The sequence below is a fragment of the Aquarana catesbeiana genome, linkage group LG02 (assembly GCF_042186555.1).
Source record: "Aquarana catesbeiana isolate 2022-GZ linkage group LG02, ASM4218655v1, whole genome shotgun sequence".
NCBI classification, from domain to species: domain Eukaryota; kingdom Metazoa; phylum Chordata; class Amphibia; order Anura; family Ranidae; genus Aquarana; species Aquarana catesbeiana.
In genome coordinates, this window is record NC_133325.1 from 706,517,341 (window position 1) to 706,539,155 (window position 21,815).

Consider the following 21,815-nt stretch of genomic DNA (forward strand, 5'->3'; position numbering starts at 1 on the left):
TCACTACTTTTCCAATCATATTATGTTGCCCATGAATTTGGGGCTCTGGTTAGCCACCTCCCCCATATCCCATATTACATACAATGAGGGAATCTATACTCTGCACCGAGGATCCCACACTGCAAGTATGGGATGCTGGGACCAGAGCGCCAACTAAAAATGATTTCGTGAAGTGTACTATAACTACCAATTCTTCTTCTAATTCACCTACCAGAGATGTGGAGCGTTTTGTCCGAAAGCGCAGCTGCTTATCAAATGATTCTGAGAATTCCTGTATAGAATTGGATCGTTTTTTCTGTCCTTTGCTCTCAGGCACTGGGGTTTCCATTGAGAACAGTTTACTTATCTTGGTGTGGGTGTTGCTTTTGCTGTCCTTGTCCTCTTGAGGTTCTTTGTAGCCCTTCAGGTAGACTGGAGACGGTGCCTTAGAGGCCGAGTGGAATCGAGCCGCATGCATGGCAGTAAGCTGGGCCTGAAAAAGTATTATGAACATTTAGTCATTATGGACAACATTAATCACTATTAATTAAGGATGACAATATAAAAAGTACACCTGTCATGTTGATCCCCAAAGTTTAATACTAAGTCAGTTGAAATTATCTAGGGGGAATTATTCTGTATGTATATGCACTTAAAACAGGTCAATGAAGAAAACAGGGACACAGAGTTATTAACTCACTTAATCATATTCTATGAACATTGGAGAGGATCAACATCTCCCCTGATGAGCCAAGGCACTCCAATCAGCAGGGAGAGTAAGCTCTGCTGATGGAAGAGCTATAGGTCTGACTAAACAGAGAGTGTTTTGGAACTCTGCAGAAAGTCCGCTGCTGCCACACAGAGAGCAAGGGCCTTTTTTCTGCAGCATGATGGCAGAAAACTGGCTTTTTTTTCAGGCCTAGATCTGATTTAAAGTGTTACTACAACAGTAAAATCAGTCTGCATATGCAGCAAAGCATGCTTGTTATTCTCACTGTGGAACCTAAGGGATTAATCCTCTGCATTGTTTTAAAAAGGCTGTTTGATCCTGTATTCTCTGATCCTCCCCTTCTTCCACTGTCCCCAATCTATCTCCTGGTAAGAAAGAGCCTTTAAAGTCACTCTGCACATGCTCAGTTTGGTGTGTATTGCTACAGAGTCTTTTTGGTTTTTTTTGGGAGGATGCATGTGATCGGCTCAAGGCCAATCAGCACTGCCCAGACATGGGTCAGGGGTCATGCAGCCTCAAAGGACAAAAAGTTGGTGTTCAAGTACCGCGCAACAAGACCTGAAAATCCACCACTGCGCTCCTGTGCAAAACCAAAAATTACCTAAAGCTGCCGACTTGTGTAAAATAGTATGTAAATAATATTTCAAATAGAAATAGTGGCGCTATATATCACATCAATGCATTAATAACAAAAGAAATTTAAATGAAAAAGGATAAAAATAAAAATAAAAATGGATGAGATAAATCACCCACTGATGCTCGTAAACTCAAACAATACATAAATATAGTGTCCTTGATAGTTCCAACCAGGTTCCCGCTCCAATGATGAACGGGAAACCATTTAAACTCATAAACATAAATAAATGAAAAAGTGAATAAGTGATAAAACAATATTGAATAATGGTAATAATAATGACAAAAGTCCGTGCAATAATATATGGAAAAATGATGAAAAAAGTCCATGCAAAGTATTGTGTGTTAAAGAGTGAATAAAGCAATCTTCCTCTGCAATAAAACTGTCTTCCACCACACCGACTCCACACTTATGGAGCTGCACTCACCAAAAAATATTGCCTTACATTCTCATGCTCAGCATATAGGCAGTAACATAGCCCCCGAAGCTAATCAAGTTAAAAGGAACTGTAATCAAGGCGAGTGAAGTTCTTCAATTTACAGCAACCCTCATCGTGAGGAGGTGTATCCACATGAAAAGAAACAATGCTTCCAATAGTGTAATACCGTAGAAAACATTTATTAAAATTTGCACACAAGGTCTTCAATCATTGTACTTTCAATAATTTAAGGTATAAAAGAAAGCTTCATGTAACAAGCTGTGGCAGTGTACTATGGTCACGGCGGACCCGGGATGCAGTATTAAGACCTCACCCTTCCCGTCGTTGGATCCTCAGCAGCGCGAGGTGGTCTCGGCCGACCGATACACAGCGTAACAGGTCACACGTCACAAGCAGATGATAGGTTGCCGTACAGCCACGGGTTTTATTGCATAGGAAGATTGCTTTATTCACTCTTAACACACAATGCTTTGCATGGACTTTTTTCATAATTTTTCCATATATTATTGCACTGACTTTTGTTATTATTAATACCATTATTCAATATTGTTTTATCACTTATTCACTTTTTTAAATTTATTTATGTTTATGAGTTTAAATGGTTTCCCGTTCATCATTGGAGGGGGAACCTGGTTGGGACTATCACGGACACTATATTTATGTATTGTTTGAGTTTACAAGCATCAGTGGGTGATTTATCTCATCCATTTTTATTTTTATTCTTTTTCATTTAAATTTCTTTTGTTATTAATGCATTGATGTGATATATAGCCTCAAAGGACAGTCAGAGTTGAATGAAAACTCCTCCTACAAGCTTTAACCAAACATTCATAGAAGCCATAAGGCTTCACTTCCTGTGTCCCTTACTTCAGATGCTTTACCCGAAGCTGATTGAACAATCAGCTCGGGTGAGGACATTACTGGATCCTGGGGCAGGTAAGTGTCCTTATACTAAAAGTCAGCAGCTACAGTATTTGTAACTGCTGATTTTGAATTTTTTGGAGGGAGCCTGGAGCTCAGCTTTAAGGGTTTTGCACTTAAGGGACTACTGAATGGGAAGTCATGAGAAGAAGGGAAAATGTTCTGCATTATGGACTTTTTTCAGTGACTCACTTTATTGTTACTTGAACTGGGGGAGGGTGAACTAGAATTCCATCAGGCAGACATGTTAGTTAGGGATCAGACATTAATGGAGGGTGGAATGGGGATAGATGGGGGAGGGTTATGGCAGGTGACAAGAAAGTTCCCATGTTGCAAACAACCATTGGAAATGATAGTGCCATTTGTACTACTAAAAAAGATATGCAAAACCCCAGAGCAAAATGTAATAATGCATTAAAGTGTTTCTTCACCAATGCCAAGCAAAATAGTGAGTTGGAAGCTCTTGTGCACGAGGAAAGCTAGGAAAGCTATGATGTAATCGGTATTGCTGAAACTTGGCTTCATTCCTCACATAACTGGGCTATTAATATTCCTGGCTATGCACTCTTTTGGAGAGACAGGGTAAAAAGGAAGGGTGACGGGGTCTGTCTCTATGTGAGAAGTGATCTCAAAGCGAGTGTAAATGAGGACCTAATTGATGGAGAGTGTGATGTGGCTGAAGCATTATGGGTGGAAATGCATATAGATATGCATAGTTCAAAGTTAATCATTGGAGTTTGTTATAGACCACCCAATGTTAATGGGGAGGTGGAGACTCAGCTCCTTGCACAGATGGAAAGGGCTGCAAGGGCTGGAATGGTGATAATAAGGGAGGATTTTAACTACCCAGAAATTGACTGGAGTAATGGCACTGCTAGGACAGATAAAGGGCAAAAATGTATAAACCTATTACAGGACAATTTTATGGTCCAGTTTATTGAGGCCCCAACTAGGAATGATGCTCTGTTGAACCTGGAATCTCAAACCATGCAGAGCTTATTACTAATGTTCATATAAAGGAACATCTGATAGCAGTTATCATAACATGATTTCATTTGATGTTAGCTGTAAGCAAAAAACACATACGAGAAAGATAAAAACACTTAACTTTAATAGAGCAAAATTTCCAAGGATGAGGGCTGTTCTCCAGGACACCAGAACAGTAAGAAAATAATAATAATAATAAAAATGTCATAAATCTATCCCCTATTTTGTAGACGCTATAACTTTTGCGCAAACCAATCAATATACGCTTATTGTGATTTTTTTTACCAAAAATATGTAGAAAAATACATATCGGCCTAAACTGAGGAAAAAATGTGTCTTTTTTAGAAAAAATGTGGGATATTTATTATAGCAAAAATTAAAAGATGTTGTGTTTTTTTTTCAAAATTTTCGCTCTTCTTTTGTTTATAGCGCAAAAAATAAAAACCACAGAGGCTATCAAATATGAGGAGGTAAGTAGAACCTTGTACAGAGGGGTGGTTGTGGACGTGGTATACTTGGATTTCGCAAAAAATTCGATACAGTTCCCCACACCCAGCTAATGTGTAAGGTAAAGTCTACAGGCTTGGAAATATCAGTTTGTAAATGGATAGAAAACTGGCTAAAAGACCGAATTCAGAGAGTAGTGGTTAATGATTCTCATTCTGAATGGTCTAAGGTTATCAGTGGTGTAACCCAAGGTTCAATGCTGGGAACCTTACTTTTTATTATCTTTATAAATTATATAAATACACTTTATCCCCTAGGGGTGGGACTTTGAAGGTTCAGAGTGGTGCACGAGGAAAGCTAGGAAAGCTATGATGTAATCGGTATTGCTGAAACTTGGCTTCATTCCTCATATGACTGGGCTATTAATATTCCTGGCTATGCACTCTTTCAGAGAGGCAGGGTAAAAAAGAAGGGTGACGGGGTCTGCCTCTATGTGGGAAGTGATCTCAAAGCGAGTGTAAATAAGGACCTAATTGATGGAGAGTGTGATGTGGCTGAAGCATTATGGGTGGAAATGCATATAGATGTGCATAGTTCAAAGTTAATCATTGGAGTTTGTTATAGACCACCCAATGTTAATGGGGAGGTGGAGACTCAGCTCCTTGCACAGATGGAAAGGGCTGCAAGGGCTGGAATGATGATAATAATGGAGGATTTTAACTACCCAGAAATTGACTGGAGTAATGGCACTGCTAGGACAGTTAAAAGGCAAAAATGTATAAACCTATTACAGGACAATTTTATGGTCCAGTTTATTGAGGCCCCAACTAGGAATGATGCTCTGTTGGACCTGGAATCTCAAACCATGCAGAGCTTATTACTAATGTTCATATAAAGGAACATCTGGGTAGCAGTGACCATAACATGATTTCATTTGATGTTAGCTGTTAGCAAAAAACACATACGAGAAAGATAAAAACACTTAACTTTAAGAGAGCAAATTTTCCAAGGATGAGGGCTGTTCTCCAGGACTCCAGGACAGGAAGAAAATAATAATAATATAAATGTCATAAATCTATCCCCTATTTTGTAGATGCTATAACTTTTGCGCAAACCAATCAATATACGCTTATTGTGATTTTTTTACCAAAAATATGTAGAAAAATACATATCGGCCTAAACTGAGGAAAAAAATGTGTCTTTTTTAGAAAAAATGTGGGATATTTATTATAGCAAAAATTAAAAGATGTTGTGTTTTTTTTCAAAATTGTCACTCTTCTTTTGTTTATAGCGCAAAAAATAAAAACCGCAGAGACGATCAAATATGAGGAGGGAAGTAAAACCTTGTACAGAGGGGTGGTTGTGGACGTGGTATACTTGGATTTTGCAAAGAATTCAATACAGTTCCCCACACCCAGCTAATGTGTAAGGTAAAGTCTACAGGCTTGGAAATATCAGTTTGTAAATGGATAGAAAACTGGCTAAAAGACCGAATTCAGAGAGTAGTGGTTACTGATTCTCATTCTGAATGGTCTAAGGTTATCAGTGGTTTAACCCAAGGTTCAATGCTGGGACCCTTACTTTTTATTATCTTTATTAATTATATAAATACACTTTATCCCCTAGGGGTGGGACTTTGAAGGTTCAGAGTGGTGACAACAATTTATAAAAAAATTGATTTTTAATAATATCAAAAATAGTAGATACATATAGAAATGACAATATACAATTAAAAAAGTAGACATAGACTAGGCTAATAATTGTAGAGAACAACATGTAATGTTACAATATACATAACATCGGCAATATCATATCACAAAATGACGTTGATTGCACATACAGATCCTATGCGTTTCAAAGTAACTGGAACTCCTTCTTCAGGGATAATCTGTTGTGCAATTTTAATAACACTTATAATCTAGAAAGTAAGAAATAATGCACATTATATATCCATCGCATATTGAACGGGAGCAAAAAGAGCAGTAAGGCATATGTCCATATCTAAGATACTTACACTGCCCCTGACTATAGGGCCCCATATACAACATGAAAAGCAAAAAAGAAAGTGTAGAAGTCCCACCCCTAGGGGATAAAGTGTATTCATGCAATGTTGGCCATTTTAAGCAGATAGTATTTACCTCCTATTTTTGATTTTATAAATTATATAGGGTCTGGGATTAAAAGTACCATTTCAGTCTTTGCAGATGACACCAAGCTATGTGGTGGAATAACATCCTTACAGGATGTCTCCAATTTACAAGCCGACCTCAATGCTCAATGTCTAATTGGGCGACTATGTGGCAGATGAGGTTTAATGTTGAGAAATGTAAAGTTATGCACTTGGGGGCTAAGAATATGCATGCATCATACATACTAGGGGGAGTACAACTGGGGGGATCCGTAGTGGAGAAGGATCTGGGGGTAGATCACAAGCTCAATAATACCATGTAATGCCAAGCTGAGGTTTCCAAAGCGAGCAAAGTCCTTTCTTGTATTAAGAGAGCTATTGACTCCAGAGAGAGAGATATAGTTTTGCCCCTGTAGAAATCATTAGTAAGAGCTCATCTGGAATATGCAGTTCAGTTTTGGGCACCAGTTCTCAAAAATATTATAGGGAATCTGGAGAAAGTGCAGAGAAGAAGGGTAACCAAACTGATAAGAGGCATGGAGGAGCTCAGCAGCTATGAGGAAAGATTAGAAGAACTGAATTTATTCTCTCTTGAGAAGAGGAGAGTAAGAGCTGTGAAAATGTGGAATAGACTCCCTCTAGAGCTGGTTCTGGCCAGCTCAGTAGATTGCTTTAAGAAAGGCCTGGATTATTTCCTAAATGTACATAATAACTGCATACTAACATTTATAGGTAAAGTTGATCCAGGGAAAATCCGTTCACCTCTCTGGGATCAAGAAGGAATTTATTCCCCTGCTGTAGCAAATTGGATCATGCTTTGCTGGGGCTTTTTGCGTTCCTCTGGATCAACTGTGGGTATAGGATTGTGTATGTGTGGTTGTATGATATTATTATTTATTTATTTATTTATTTTTATGGTTTAACTAGATGGACTTGTGTCTTTTTCCAACCTGACTAACTATGTAACTAACGTGACTGTGACCTTAAGAGTTGTGTTGGAGTGAAGTTGTGCAGTAAAACATTTCAGATGGAACTGGACTGGACATTCATTTATTCCAACTAACAGACCTTAGGCCAGGAATACAGAAGAGTTGGGCCTCAGGCCAGAAGAAGTGGAACACAATGTGGTGGAGGTAGGTAACTATTCCATCCAAGCAAAAGAGGGGCAGGTCCAGACTCAGAGGGATCCTTATATGCAGATCCTTTCCCTGACTTGTTTCATAATTAAAGACTTTCTCAGGAGTAGGGTGATCTGCCCCAATGTAAAACTATAAGTAATAAGTGGCCTCTGTTTAATCTTCAACTGCTATGATGCTGCACATGTGATCAGCTATGACACCAGATGAAGATGGGTGTGAACAAGCAAGCCCGAAACAGAAATCTCTCTCAGAACGACTCTTGAAATATTTTTGTCTGCAATGACTTTTTTGCTATGTAACCTTTCTTGAAGAATTTGAAAAATAAATGAACGATTTTTAAGCACAGCAACCTCTGAACTTTATTTATATATATATATATATATATATATATATATATATATATATATATATATATATATATTTATTTATATATATATATATATATATATATATATATATATATATATATATATATATATATATATATATATATATATATATATATATATATATATACACACACACTATATACTGTATATATTATATTATACAGTATACATAAAATCTATATACACCTCTCATGCCAGCAAAATTATATAATACTTACAGAATGCACCACATAAAATAAGGATGTTACTCACTGTCCCACAGACATATAGCTAGCATATAGTTAAGGCAAATGGTTCTGCTGTAGAGAGGGCAAAAAAGAAAAAGAGGAGACAAGGATGGTCCACAAAAGAAATGGAAGCCCAAAGGAGCAGTTTCCTCAGGTCCCCTGTTCCCAGTACCCATGACTCTGTAAGAAGCACCACACTCTCAACACACCTGTGACTTAAAATGGGACTTAATGAATAGGCAAAGGCCCTGCAAGGAAGAAAACAAATGGAACAACCAGCAATGATATTACAAGTCAATAGAGCATCTAAAGCAACACATAGTTGCGACAACAGAGACAATATACAAATCTATTGTAAAAAAAAAAAGCAAACCATCTAGGTGAGAGTGACATATCATCCAGTATGCAAGTGTGTTTGTCACACACTTCACACCTGGAGTAATCCAACCAATTTCCAGCAGCAGTGCTGATTAACCCTCCCCCTGATCCCCTGTGGCTTGGGGTGCTGCAGGAGAGGTACAGGGGGATTTAACTGTCCAAATAGAGCCCCCCCCCCCCAGTACTTCTAGCTTTCTTCCCCTCGGCTTTCTAACTTCATTCATCACTGCATTTATATAGATCAGCAGGTATGCCGCTGCTTTTTTTTAGAAATCTGACGGACGGTTTAGATGTTGAATTTTAAAAGTAGCGGCAAACCTGCTGATCTCACAGGTTTGCTAATCTGACAGAACACCGCTGCTTTTATAATTCAACATGTAAATAGTCCAATGGATTTCTAAATATTGTATTTCACCATATATCCTCCGTTTACTGTTAAAAATAAGTGTGAAATGCAAAACTCCGGTGGGTGTAACAAGATGTCCGCTAGCCCCCTTCTCGGTGTATCCTTACTATGGAGGAGTGCGGGGTGTAGCAAGATGGCAGCAACGGAACGTCACTTCCATTACAAATTCTGACAGGTCACCAAATCTGATGAAAGACCTGCACAGGAATGCACAGTACACCCGTGTTCCCCCGTTCGGGAAAAACACTGCTTCGCACAGACGTATGCTTTACTACACCCTAAGTGAAGGAGGCCTTATGCCCCGTACACACGGTCGGACTTTCCGACGGAAAATGTGCGATCGGAGCTTGTATCGGAAATTCCGACCGTGTGTGGGCTCCATCAGACATTTTCCATCGGATTTTCCGACACACAAAGTTTGAGAGCAGGCTATAAAATTTTCCGACAACAAATTCCGTTGTCGGAAATTCCGACAACGGAAATCAGTGAAAAAAAAGTTGTGGGAGGTAGGCAACCCTGTCGGGAAGGTGCTGAGAGGGAGCCAAACAGCCGAACAAGGCAATTAACCCCATCTTTTCTTTACTATATAACCAGCAGGCATTACCTAAAGCCACCGAAAGCTACAGAAAACTGCAATCTTAAGCAGCAACACTGCACAAAACCTGTAGTGGTACAATCCCTGGCAGGCACACGGAGGGAACACAGCATCAGATGAACATAACACAACAGTTTTACTCAGAGCTCACAGCAGCTTTTTTGCGCACAGGTCTTGGCAGCCAGTACAGTTCCCCTCTCTGGGTCCTGTAGCAAAACAGGAGACAGGTCAGGAAGCTGGTCTCCCTGCAGCAGCTTGGTCCACACAGGCAGGTGTGCAGCCTATAGACTTTTGCCTGGGTTCAGTGACCTTCTCTCCAGCAGCAGCCAGCTAGAGATCATCTTCTGCTTTCCTCCTCAGTCTACAGCACACTCCTGCAGCCTGTGTATCCCCACATACGTTTCTCTTTCTTCCTGCAAGGGTTCTCTCTTTCTTTTCCTCTGCCTGCTCTCCCTAGGCTCCATAGGCATTCTTAAATTTTAAGGTTGCTCCTGTCCCTCTGTCTGCAGCAAGTTAGGGAGAAAAAAATGAATAACAGAGACAGTTTCAAGCTGACAGCCCAGTCCCTGCTGCCTGTCCTCTGCTGCCAGTGCTGTGGACTGGGCTACATTACCATCAAGGCAAAACACTGCAGCAAAGCCCTTCATAACCATTTGGCCTACAAAACTATTTACCTCACGAGTAGGAGAGCCCTGCACCTCCATCCTACCTTCTCATTTCAACCCCGGGCGATAACTGCCAACTGAAAGCCTCTATTTCTTTGTGCCAGAGTATGTTGCACTGCAGGCTGGAGAGCATGCATTACACTGGCACACATGCTGATGCCACCATTGGCACCCAAACTCCTTTCATGGCCAAGATCAGGGCAGCGTAGCACTTACAGTTTTAAGTACCCTGGTGAAAAGTCTGCAGATCCCCCCCAGATCCCAGACCTTATTGCATAACCAGTGGGAACCCGTTTCCCCAAAAATAAAAAATAAAATAAATAAAATGAAATAAGCAAAACATATATTGAGAAAAACAAAAATAGAAAAGGGTAAATTCAAAAAGTTACAAAAAAATAAATAAAATAAATGTAGTAATAAAAAAGGAAAAGAGACATGTCACATTCTGAAATATACACACATACAAGAAAATATTTACATCTTACCAGGATTAATAGTTGCTTTTGTTAGGATCTGCTGCTTAATGTCAACAGAGTTGACTGTGTATAACCTTTCCTGTCTCTGGGTTGTTGGGTTGGAAACTCCAGGAGGAAGTGGATGGAGAGAGGGAGAGAGAGAGTCTGAGACCATATACTATGTCCATGGAGGAGCTGTTCATCCAGGCAAGAAGAAGGGATTATTGGAAAAGTATTTACTATTGTTGTCCATAGCTTCTGGGTATATACACAGTACCGTCTTTAAGGCAAGGCAAAAGGGGAAGCTACCCTGGGCCCCATCATTATTGTGGGGCCCAAAGCTGCTGCCTCATACTTGCCAACTATCCTAGTTTAAATTCCATTGACCCTTAAAGTTTTAGTCCTGTGCTGTGTCCCGATATCTGAGTGTGAAGTTCTGTTACTAATGCTGCCCAGCTCTGCCCGATATATATACAGATGACTCACCTGCAGACCCATGTTTACATGTAAACCCCTTTTACATGTAAATAACTGGCATTGATATGTAAATAGCGACATCATTAATATGTAAATAGCCGCAGACCGCTGCATTGATATGTAAATAGAGGCAGCATTCATATGTATTTCATGCCCCCCTGAGGTCATATCCACCATCACTTCTACTGAATGCTGCCCACTGGGGAGGTAAAGGGGCAAGGTTGAAAGTCCTGCCTACATCTGTGCTCATTAAACCTACCATCAGCCTATTCTGCAAAGGTAAGCAAATTGGAGGTGGAACCCTTTTTTAAAAAAACATGGTACCACAGCACTGTGAATTTTGTTGCATGGCAATACGCACATCTCAGCCAATGCGTGAGGGTGTTATTATTAATTAATGGCACTGCTGTGTATCTGCTAAAGGACAACACATTTCTGTGGTGTCAGGAAAGCGATTTTGCATGCATTCCCGACACAAACAAAAGGGAATGCAGGCTAAAGGTCTCAGTTACATTGGTGGTCAGAGTAAATCTTCTCATTACATTGGGGCTTGGTGTACAATCCTTTAATTCACACTAGTGGCCAGTGTCAAGATTCCCCTTGCATTAGTGGTCAGTGTAAATCCTTCCTTACATTAGTGGCCAGTGTGAAGGCCCCCCTTACATTAGTGGTCAGTGTAAATCCTCATTACATTAGTGGTCAGTGTAAATCCTCATTACATAAGTGGTCAGTATAAATCCTCATTACATTAGTGGTCAGTGTAAATCCCCATTACATTAGTGGTCAGTGTAAATCCCCATTACATTAGTGGTCAGTGTAAATCCTCATTACATTAGTGGTCAGTGTAAATCCCCATTACATTGGTGGCCAATGTAGAATCTCCTCTTTATATTGGTAAAAAATCCAAACTTGCATTTGTGGTCAGTTTTGAATGCTCCCTTACATTGGTGGTCCATGAAGTAGCACCCTTTAACCACTTACGGACCGCCCGCCGTCGTTATACGTTGGTACTTTGAAGAGGATTATCGTTGTTATGGCAGCAGCTACCATAACCCCAGTATCCTCTTCTTCAGCGGGTGGTCCACTTTCAGATAAAAGTGGTCTCTGTGACAGATTCACAGCAAGATCACTTTTATCAGCAGCGGGAGAGGGCCCCCCCTCTGCCGCTTACCGGAGTCCTTCATAACCATTTGGCCTACAAAACTATTTACCTCACGAGTAGGAGTAGGCGATCGGGTCCTTTCTCCTGTTAGGTATGGAGACGAGTGAGGGGAAGATGGCCCCCACCCATCTGCATACCATTGCAGGGCAGAAGTGAGGTTTTGACGGGGTTTTTTTTTGGATTTTTTTTAAACGACATTTTTTTTTCTTTTTTGCATTTTAGTATAAATATGAGATCTGAGGTCTTTTTGACTCCAGATCTCATATTCAAGAGGTCCTGTCATGCTTTTCTTCTAATACAAGGGATGTTTACATTCCTTGTAATAGAAATAAAAGTGACACATGTTTTTTTAAAAGAACAGTGTAAAAATAAAAAATAAAAGGTAAAATAAATAAGAAAAAAAAATTTTTTAAACGCTCCCTGTCCCACCGAGCTCGCATGCAGAAGCGAACGCATACGTGAGCAGTGCTCGCATATGTAAACGGTGTTCAACCCACACATGTGAGGTATCACCACGATCGTTAGAGCGAGAATAATAATACTAGCCCTAGACCTCCTCTGTAACACAAAACATGCAACCTGTAGAATTGTTTAAACATTGCCTATGAAGATTTTTAAGGGTAAAAGTTTGTCGCCATTCCACGAGCGGGTACAATTTTGAAGCGTGACATGTTGGGTATCAATTTACTCGCCTAACATTATAAAAAAAATTGGGCTAACTTTACTGTTGTCTTATTTTTTTAATTAAAAAAAGTATATTTTTTGCAAAAAGATGCGCTTGTAAGACCGCTGGGCAAATACGGTGTGACAGAAAGTATTGCAACGACTGCCATTTTATTCTCTAGGGTGTTAGAAAAAAATATATATATAATGTTTGGGGGTTCTAAGTAATTTTCTGTTTTTAACTTGTAAACACCAAATCTCAGAAAGAGGCTCGGTCCTTAAGTGGTTAAAATGGGTGGTGAGTGTAAATACTCCCTTACATTGGTGGTCAGTGTAGAAATCCCCCTTTATTGGTTGTTGATGTAAAATCCCCCAGTACATTGGTTGTCAGTGTAAATCTTCATTACATTGGTGATCATTGTACATTTCCCTTTACATTGGTGGTAAGTGCAGAATTGCCCTTACACTGGTGGTCAGTGTAAATCCCCACTAACATTCGTGATCGGTGTAAAACCATCACCTTACATCGGTGGTCAGCACAAATCTCCCTCGACAATGGTTGTTGGTGTAAATTCCCCCTTACATAGAGGTCATTGTATATTCCCCCTTATGCTGGTGTTGGTGTAAATGCTCCTATTATATTGGTGTCAGTGTAGAAATCCCTTTTTATATCACATAGTTACATAGTAGGCGAGGTTGAAAAAAGACACAAGTCCAACATATGTGTGTGATTTTATGTCAGTATTACATTGTATATCCCTGTATATCCCTGTATGTTGTGGTCGTTCAGGTGCTTGTCTAATAGTTTTTTTAAATTATCGATGCCCCCGCTGAAACCACCACCTGTGGAAGAGAATTCCACATCCTAACCGCAGCTGGACCAGAGTCTTGGTAAGTGGGAGAATTATCGTTTTATCTCTGGAGTTAATCATCTTTTTAATGCATGCCAATATTCTGTTTGCTTTGCTTGCAGCAACTTGGCATTGCATGCCATCGCTGAGCCTGTCATCTACTAGGACCCCCAGGTCCTTTTCCATCCTAGATTCCCCCAGAAGTTCTCCCCCTAGTGAGTACTCCCCATTTAACACTATCCTCTGAACTGTAGCCAGTTTTCAATCCATGTACTCACCCTATGGTCCATGCCAACGGACCTTACTTTGTACAGTAAACATTTATGGGGAACTGTATCAAATGCTTTTGCAAAATCCAGATATACCATGTCTACGGGCCTTCGTTTATCTAGATGGCAGCTCATCTGCTCATAGAAGGTTAATAGATTGGTTTGGCAATAAAAATTCTTCATGAATCCATGCTGATTACTGATAATAATACCGTTATCATTACTAAAATCTTGTATATATCCCCTCCAAGAGCTTGCATATAATTGATGTTAGGCTAGCCGGTCTGTAATTCCCAGGGATATATCTTGGCCCTTTTTTAAATATTGGTGCTACATTGGCTTTTCTCCAATCAGCTGGTACCATTCCAGTCAGTAGACTGTTTGCAAAAATTAGGAACAATGGTCTGGCAATTACTTGACTAAGTTCCTTAAGGATCCTCGGGTGCAAGCCATCTGGTCCCGGTGATTTATTAATGTTAAGTTTTTCAAGTCTATTTCTAATTCTTTCCTCTGTTAGCCACGAGGGTACTTCCTGTGACATGTCATGAGGGTGCTTCCTGTGACATGTCATGAGAATAAACATTGCAGTTTTGGTTACTGAAGCCCCCCGATTCCCTCGTGAAGACTGAGGAGAATCTCTCCATCCTTAGTAACCAGATCCCCTTCATCATTCTTTATGGGACTAATATGATCTGACCTCCCTTTCTTACTACTTATGTATTTAACCGCTTCAGCCCCGGAAGATTTTACCCCTTTCCTGACCAGAGCACTTTTTGCGATTCGGCACTGCGTCACTTTAACTGCCAATTGCGCAACGACGTTGCACCCAAAAAAAATTGACAACTGGCGAGCCTTAGATGAATGCGCAGTTCCTTCCACCCAGTCTACGTCTGGATAATTAAAATCCCCCATTATAATGACACTTCCCATTCTTGCTGCTAATCCAAATTGTGATAGGAGGTCCGCCCCCACTTCCTCCCTCTGGTTAGGGGGCCTATAGTATACACCCAGTATTACTTTTCCCTTAGTTTCCTCCCTTTGTAGCTCTACCCATAAGGATTCCACCTCTTCCCTTGCTCCCTTAGTGATGTAATCTCTCACATTCACTTGTACATCATTTTTGATATACAGGCATACCCCTCCCCCTTTTTTACCCTCACTATACCTGCGATATAGGGAATACCCTTGAATAGTTGCCAGCCAATCATGAGAGCTGTTGAACCAAGTCTCTGTAATTCCTACAAAATCTAAATCCTCCTCGTACAACAGTAGCTCTAGTTCTCCCATCTTGTCCGCCAGACTCCTGGCTTTTGTGAACGTGCCACGTAGTTTGGACCGGTCGCATTCTATCTCCTTATTGGGCGCTCTGGGGTTGCAAATAGGACTTGTTACTATACTTACCTCGGGTTTAGGTGCTTTAGTCAACCTACCACTAATGCCCCCAATACTACCCTCTGGAATATGTTCCACGCTGACTATCTCTACCTCTGGACCATCCTCCCCGTCGCCTAGCTTAAAAGCCCCTCTAACTTTTCGACCATCTTCTTCCACCAATCTTAATGGTGGCGGGTGGTGTAAAATCCCCCTTTACATGGTGGTCAGTGCAAATTCCCCCTCACTTTGATGGTCAGTGCAAATCCCTCCCTCACATTGGTGGTCAGTGTAGAATCCCTCACTACATACTTGCCAAAGATTTCCAGCTTTGCTCTACATGATTTAGAATGTGCCACAGTGTACTGCCTCCTAACTAATTCCATCTCTCCACCACTGCCACTGATCCCATCAACCCCCCAGCATTGCCAGCGATCATACCCCTCCAGTATTGCCATTGATCCCAGGAGTCCTAGGAGTTTTCTGTCTATTGATGGGTCCCCTCACCTCCCCAGCCCATGGTGTGCAGGCAGTGAGAAGATGGTATGCTGTAACCTTTAGCAACCAATCAGTAAGCAGTAATGATGTGCACTAACCTGTTGCAACCAATTAGTGAGTGGTAAGGATGTCCAGTAACCTCTAGCAACCAGTCAGTGAGCAGTATTGATGTACAGTAATCTCTAGCAACCAATTAACAAGCAGAAGCCATGTGCTGTAACCTATAGCAAAAAATCAGTAAGCCATAATGTGTGCTGTAACCTCTAAGGCCCCTTTCAAACTGGGGCAGTTTGCAGGTGTTATTGCGCTAAAAATAGCACCTGCAAACCGCCCCTAAACAGCCTCCACTGTTTGTTCAGTGTGAAAGCCCGAGGGCTTTCACACTGAAGCGGTGCGCTGGCAGGAGAAGAAAAAATCTCCTGCGAGCCGCATCTTTGGAGTGGTGAAGGAGCGGTGTATTCACCGCTCCTAAACCGCTCCTGCCCATTGAAATAAATGGGACAGCGCGGCTATACTGCGGTAATACCGCGGCTATAGCCACGCTATACGAGTGGTTTTAACCCTTTTTCGGCCGCCAGCGGGGGGTTAAAACCGCACCGCTAGCGGCCGAATACCGCGGTAAAACAGCGCTAAAAATAGCGCTGTTTTACCGCCGACGCCCCTTACCGCCCCAGTGTGAAAGGGGCCTAACAGCCAGTCAGTGAGTGGTAATGATACACTAACCTCTGGCAATCAATCGCAATCGCTATCTGATCTGATTCACTAAACTGATTTTGAGTCTAGCTGCCATTTATTGTACAGTATCTCACAAAAGTAAGTACACCCCACACATTTTTGTAAATATTTTATTATATCTTTTAATGTGATAACATTGAAGAAATTACACTTTACTACAATGTAAAGTAGTGAGTGTACAGCTGGCATAACAGTGTAAATTTGCTGTCCCCTCAAAATAACTCAACACACAGCCATTAATGTCTAAACTGCTGCCACTAAAAGTGAGTACACCCCTAAGTGAACATTTCCAAATTGGACCCCATTAGACATTTTCCCTCCCCAATGTCATGTGACTCATCAGTGTTACAAAAGGTCTCAGGTGTGAATGGGGAGCAGGTGTGTTAAATTTGGTGTTATCGCTTTCACTCTCTCATACTGGTCACTGGAAGTTCAACATGGCACCTCATGGCTAAGAACTCTCTGAGGATCTGAAAAAAAAATTGTTGCTCTACATAAAGATGGCCTAGGCCTCGCCATGATCAACCAAAGAAGTTGAGTGCACGTGCTCAGCATCAAATCCTGAGGTTGTCTTTGGGAAATAGACGTATGAGTGCTGCCAGCATTGCTGCAGAGGTTGAAGGGGTGGGGGGGTCAGCCTGTCAGTGTTCAGACCATATGCCACACACTGCATCAAATTGGTATGCATGGTTGTCATCCCAGAAGGAAGCCTCTTCTAAAGATGATGCACAAGAAAGCCCGCAAACAGTTTTCTGAACACAAGCAGACTAAGGACATGGATTACTGGAACCATGTCCTGTGGTCTGATGAGAGAAAGATAAACTTATTTGGTTCAGATGGTGTCAAGCATGTGTGGCAGCAACCAGGTGAGGAGTACAAAGGTGTGTCTTGCCTATAGTCAAGCATGGTGGTGGGATTTTCATGGTCTGGGGCCGCATGAGTGCTGCCGGCACTGGGGAGCTACAGTTCATTGAGGGAACCATGAATGCCAACATATACTGTGACATACTGAAGCAGAGGATGATCACCTCCCTTCGGAGACTGTGCCGCAGGGCAGTATTCCAACATGATAACGACCCCAAACACACCTCCAAGACGACCATTGCCTTGCTAAAGAAGCTGAGGGTAAAGGTGATGGACTGGCCAAGCATGTCTCAAGACCTAAACCCTATTGAGCATCTGTGGGGCATCTTCAAACGGAAGGTGAAGGAGCGCAAAGTCTCGAACATCCACCAGCTTCATGATGTCATCATGGAGGAGTGGAAGAGGACTCCAGTGGCAACCTGTGAGGCTCTGGTGAACTCCATGCCCAAGAGGGTTAAGGCAGTGCTGGAAAATAATGATGGCCACACAAAATATTGACACTTTTGGCAGAATTTGGACATTTTCACTTAGGGGTGTATTCACTTTTGTTACCAGCGGTTTAGACATTAATGGATGTGTATAAATTCAAAAACCAAAAAAAAATACTGCGCTATCCCTAAAAATAATCAATAAACAATAAATATGTGTCTGTGAAAACAAAAGATAGTTGATGCTGCTGCAACCATAAATGTGAGACAACCTCCACTTCAAAATACTGTATATAGAAAGGCTGCGCTGCTACTAATTAGGTGAGTGTGATCATGAACCATTTATATGACCACTACTGGTGCACCCTTATGTGATAAAAAACAATGAAAAAAAACTATGCTGCTTAGACAGGTATTAAAACTTGATTCCCACAGATTAAAACATGTAAGGTTAATCTTTCAATATGGACAATCAAACACCCAGCAAAGTAGGCAAAGTCCATACAAAAACGTTCCTTGCTGAGAATGTCTTTCACAGGAAAAAGGAGAAAACACCACTATTCTAACGATGTGAGGCATGCAATGTTGTCACCCTGAAGAACATGATGCTCGGAAAATTCCTCCACCTCAAAACAATCTACCCCTTACCAGATCATTTGATCTCTTATTACAGAGATCATGTGTGCAAGTGGCTGTGTCCCCCAGCCACTGGGTCTCTACTGGAAATATGGCTCCAAGGGTCACTGCTCAGGGGGTCCACTGGATGGTGTATTAACGCTCAGATCCCAAGGATAAATATAAAAGAAAAAGCTCCATAGCGTAATACTATTAACATTTATTAAAAAGAATGTAAGAAATACACTTACAATGTAGTAGCTTCAAATCGCATGTATACAAAACATATGCCGGCCGGCTCACAGCTGCTGCCCGTAGCTTCCGGGATCAGCGATGGATGGTGGTGACGTCAGCACGTCAAACCTCCCTAAGCCGTTTCGACAGACCCCAGGAAGACGACAGGTTTGCCGAAACGGCTTAGGGAGGAGCGACGTGCTGACATCACCACCATCCATTTTCGGTTTGAACTATATACATTCAACATGAACGACGAAGATTCGACAAAGCATCAAAACATTCGACAGACACCATAAGCCTTCAATGACAGATTCAACCTTAATTAATTTGGATTTTCGGATGAATGCAATTTTTAACGAAAAACGAAATAAATAAAAATGAATTTCGGGAGTAACTAAATAAATTTATTTTTCGGACGAAAACGAAATTCTGAAACGAAATTTTTCAGTGTGCACATGTCTAACACTGTGTTTCTGGCTATCCGGCAGGATCAGTGTTTGTTGAGTAGTAAAATACTGTATTTGCAGTAAGAACAGAGGCAACATTTACAAGTGCCCTTAGGAAGGTGTTTACATGGATCTCCTCTGTTCCCTGTCATATGACTGGGAACTAGCATATTGCGTATAGAGGGGCCCATTTTTATACTGGTGATAGTCATCAACAAAATGTTTAATCAACTTTCAATTTTGCTACTGTTTCTGCACATCCTGTTTGATCTGAACAATTTGATTGTTTAATTGGGAAACAATCTGAACTTTATCCTGTTTAGATTAGTTGCTAACTGGATAAAGTTGTAAATCTGTTGGACTACCTGTGGCGTTGACAATATCCTTATGGGTGTTGGCAATACATAAAATGTAGGATGATATGATAAACAAAAAAACTTCATTTATTTGTGGAATTCAATTGACTTTCCAGAGCTTTATTTACAATGGAAAAAAATGAAAAACTTCACATACTGATTTTTATTCAATACAACAATGCTCCCACATATATTAGAAGGTCTTATTGTTAAATTGATTAGAGATTGACATTGTTGTCAATTCAAATGTTAAGATATATGACCTGATGGCAAAGTTTCTATATCCCTCACAACCAATCTTACAAATAAATATGTTGTAAAATATTCGCATTATATACATCAGTGCTTTCATGATGTTCTATTTGCTCAATGTTACCATTTTCTCATAGTTCTGTAAGACTATTTAATATAGTTTTTCTATTTGTGTTTCTTTGTAATTTATGCTTAATTTCTTGGAACTGGGGGTGATCTACGGTAATTCTGACAGTGTACTGCATACTGTAACTGCTTCACTGCCATGATTTTTGGACATGCGTGGACTGTGATGGATGGGGTCAGCAACGACAGGCATACTTGGGCTGAGGGGATGTTAAAAATAGGAGGTGGGATGGAGGTGCGAGGTTCTCTGACTTGTGTGGTGGCAGGTGATACTGACAATGGTGTTTTGTTTTGTCAGGGTATTTATACTGAAATATCAAATAGTTTTTATATTTTTGGAAATAAGCAAAATCTATCATTTAGGAGATTTCCACGTATTTCCACAAATCAACCCAATGACTCAAATTTGATTATCTGTGCTAAGTTGAAGAAGAAGGAATACAATATTGTGCAAAAAATATATATATATTTTTAATTAAATCAGTGCAAAATAATATCAAAATATAACTGGTGATAAACACAGAATATAAATTCAAATATCAACAATATGGGTGGTACAGGTGATGAAACAAATAACCATAAGCTTTAGTTTTAAAATGCCAATGTCTTAAAACTTGATAACTACTTTGTAAATGGTTAACATTTTCTCAATGACTCCGCAACTTAAGAAAACAAACAAGTGTTGAAATCAACACGTGATCTCTCTCAAACAGATCTTGCAAGCTAAAACTTTAAAAACACACAGACAGAATGTTATACCGTATATCAACTTTGTAATTTACCCAAGACTTATATTTAAGGTAAAAATACATTTAGAATTAATTTGTTTAAGCACATATCATAACAAAACCATTGTACAGACTATGGAATTAGCTTTTGTAGAGATATACAAAGATGTGTATTTATCTTATAATTGGAATATAATTATGTCATACTGCAGGTAGAAATAAAACAATTCCATTCCAATGCTATGCCACAAAGATTAAATGGTTTAGTCATGTACATACCCAAACAATTCAATTACCAATAGGCAGAAGAAAATTGTACTTTATCAGAAATATAAGACTATTTTGTTTGAAAGATATCAGCCATGTATTCCAAGGACACCCTTTTTCCTTCATATACCTTCTCGTCCTTTCTCCCATTCTTCCTCCTGCTATGTGTATATCTTTTTTATCCCACCCAAAAAGTGGGTGTGTATTTGCCTTACACGTAACTAATGACGTCAATTGACGTGTTATTTTTATTTATGGCAACACTGTCTAGGAGGCCATTTTAGACTTTTAACATAATTTTCAACAGGGGGCAGTGTTGTATTAAAAATGATCTCAGAATGTTCCTTAACATGTCAAAAATCTCATCAAATAACCTTTTGACTTAAGCTTTAAGGAACACAATAATGTTTATAAGATATCATTTATATGTCAGGCTTCTTCAGACTTGTCTTCTCATGGGATAAATGGCCCTAGTGAGTCTGAGCAAAGCAGACTCCCTCTACATACCTTGAAACATAGATCATCTGTGACTGGATATATATACAGTAAAACTTTGGATTGCGAGAATAATTCGTTCCGGAAACATGCTTGTAATCCAAAGCACTTGTATATAAAAGCGAATTTCCCCATAAGAAATAATGGAAACTCAGATGATTCCTTCCACAAACATTTATTCATTTATTATACAAGTCCTTTAGTTATAGTCCATATAAAAAAAATATAGCAATGTGATAGGTTGTGTAACCATAACATGTCCATTCACAAATGGCAGCCTCCACAAGGCGATTAGAAGCAAAATCCAGCAGGAGCTACACAGTATAAAAGAGAAGAGAGGCACCTCTAATGCCCTGTACACACGATCGGACATTCCAACAACAAAATCCATCGGATTTTTTCCGACGGATGTTGGCTCAAACTTGTCTTGTATACACACGGTCACACAAAGTTGGT

At 40.2% G+C, this 21,815-nt stretch overlaps 1 protein-coding gene across 1 annotated transcript in view; it reads right to left on the minus strand.

Moving 5' to 3' along the window:
* Positions 1-21,815, minus strand: part of LNP1 (leukemia NUP98 fusion partner 1) — an 87,065-nt gene that overhangs the window by 42,814 nt on the left and 22,436 nt on the right. The window contains exon 2 of the mRNA XM_073616957.1: positions 212-472. Coding sequence (XP_073473058.1) covers positions 212-472 — 261 coding nt within the window. The remainder of the gene's footprint in view (positions 1-211; positions 473-21,815) is intronic.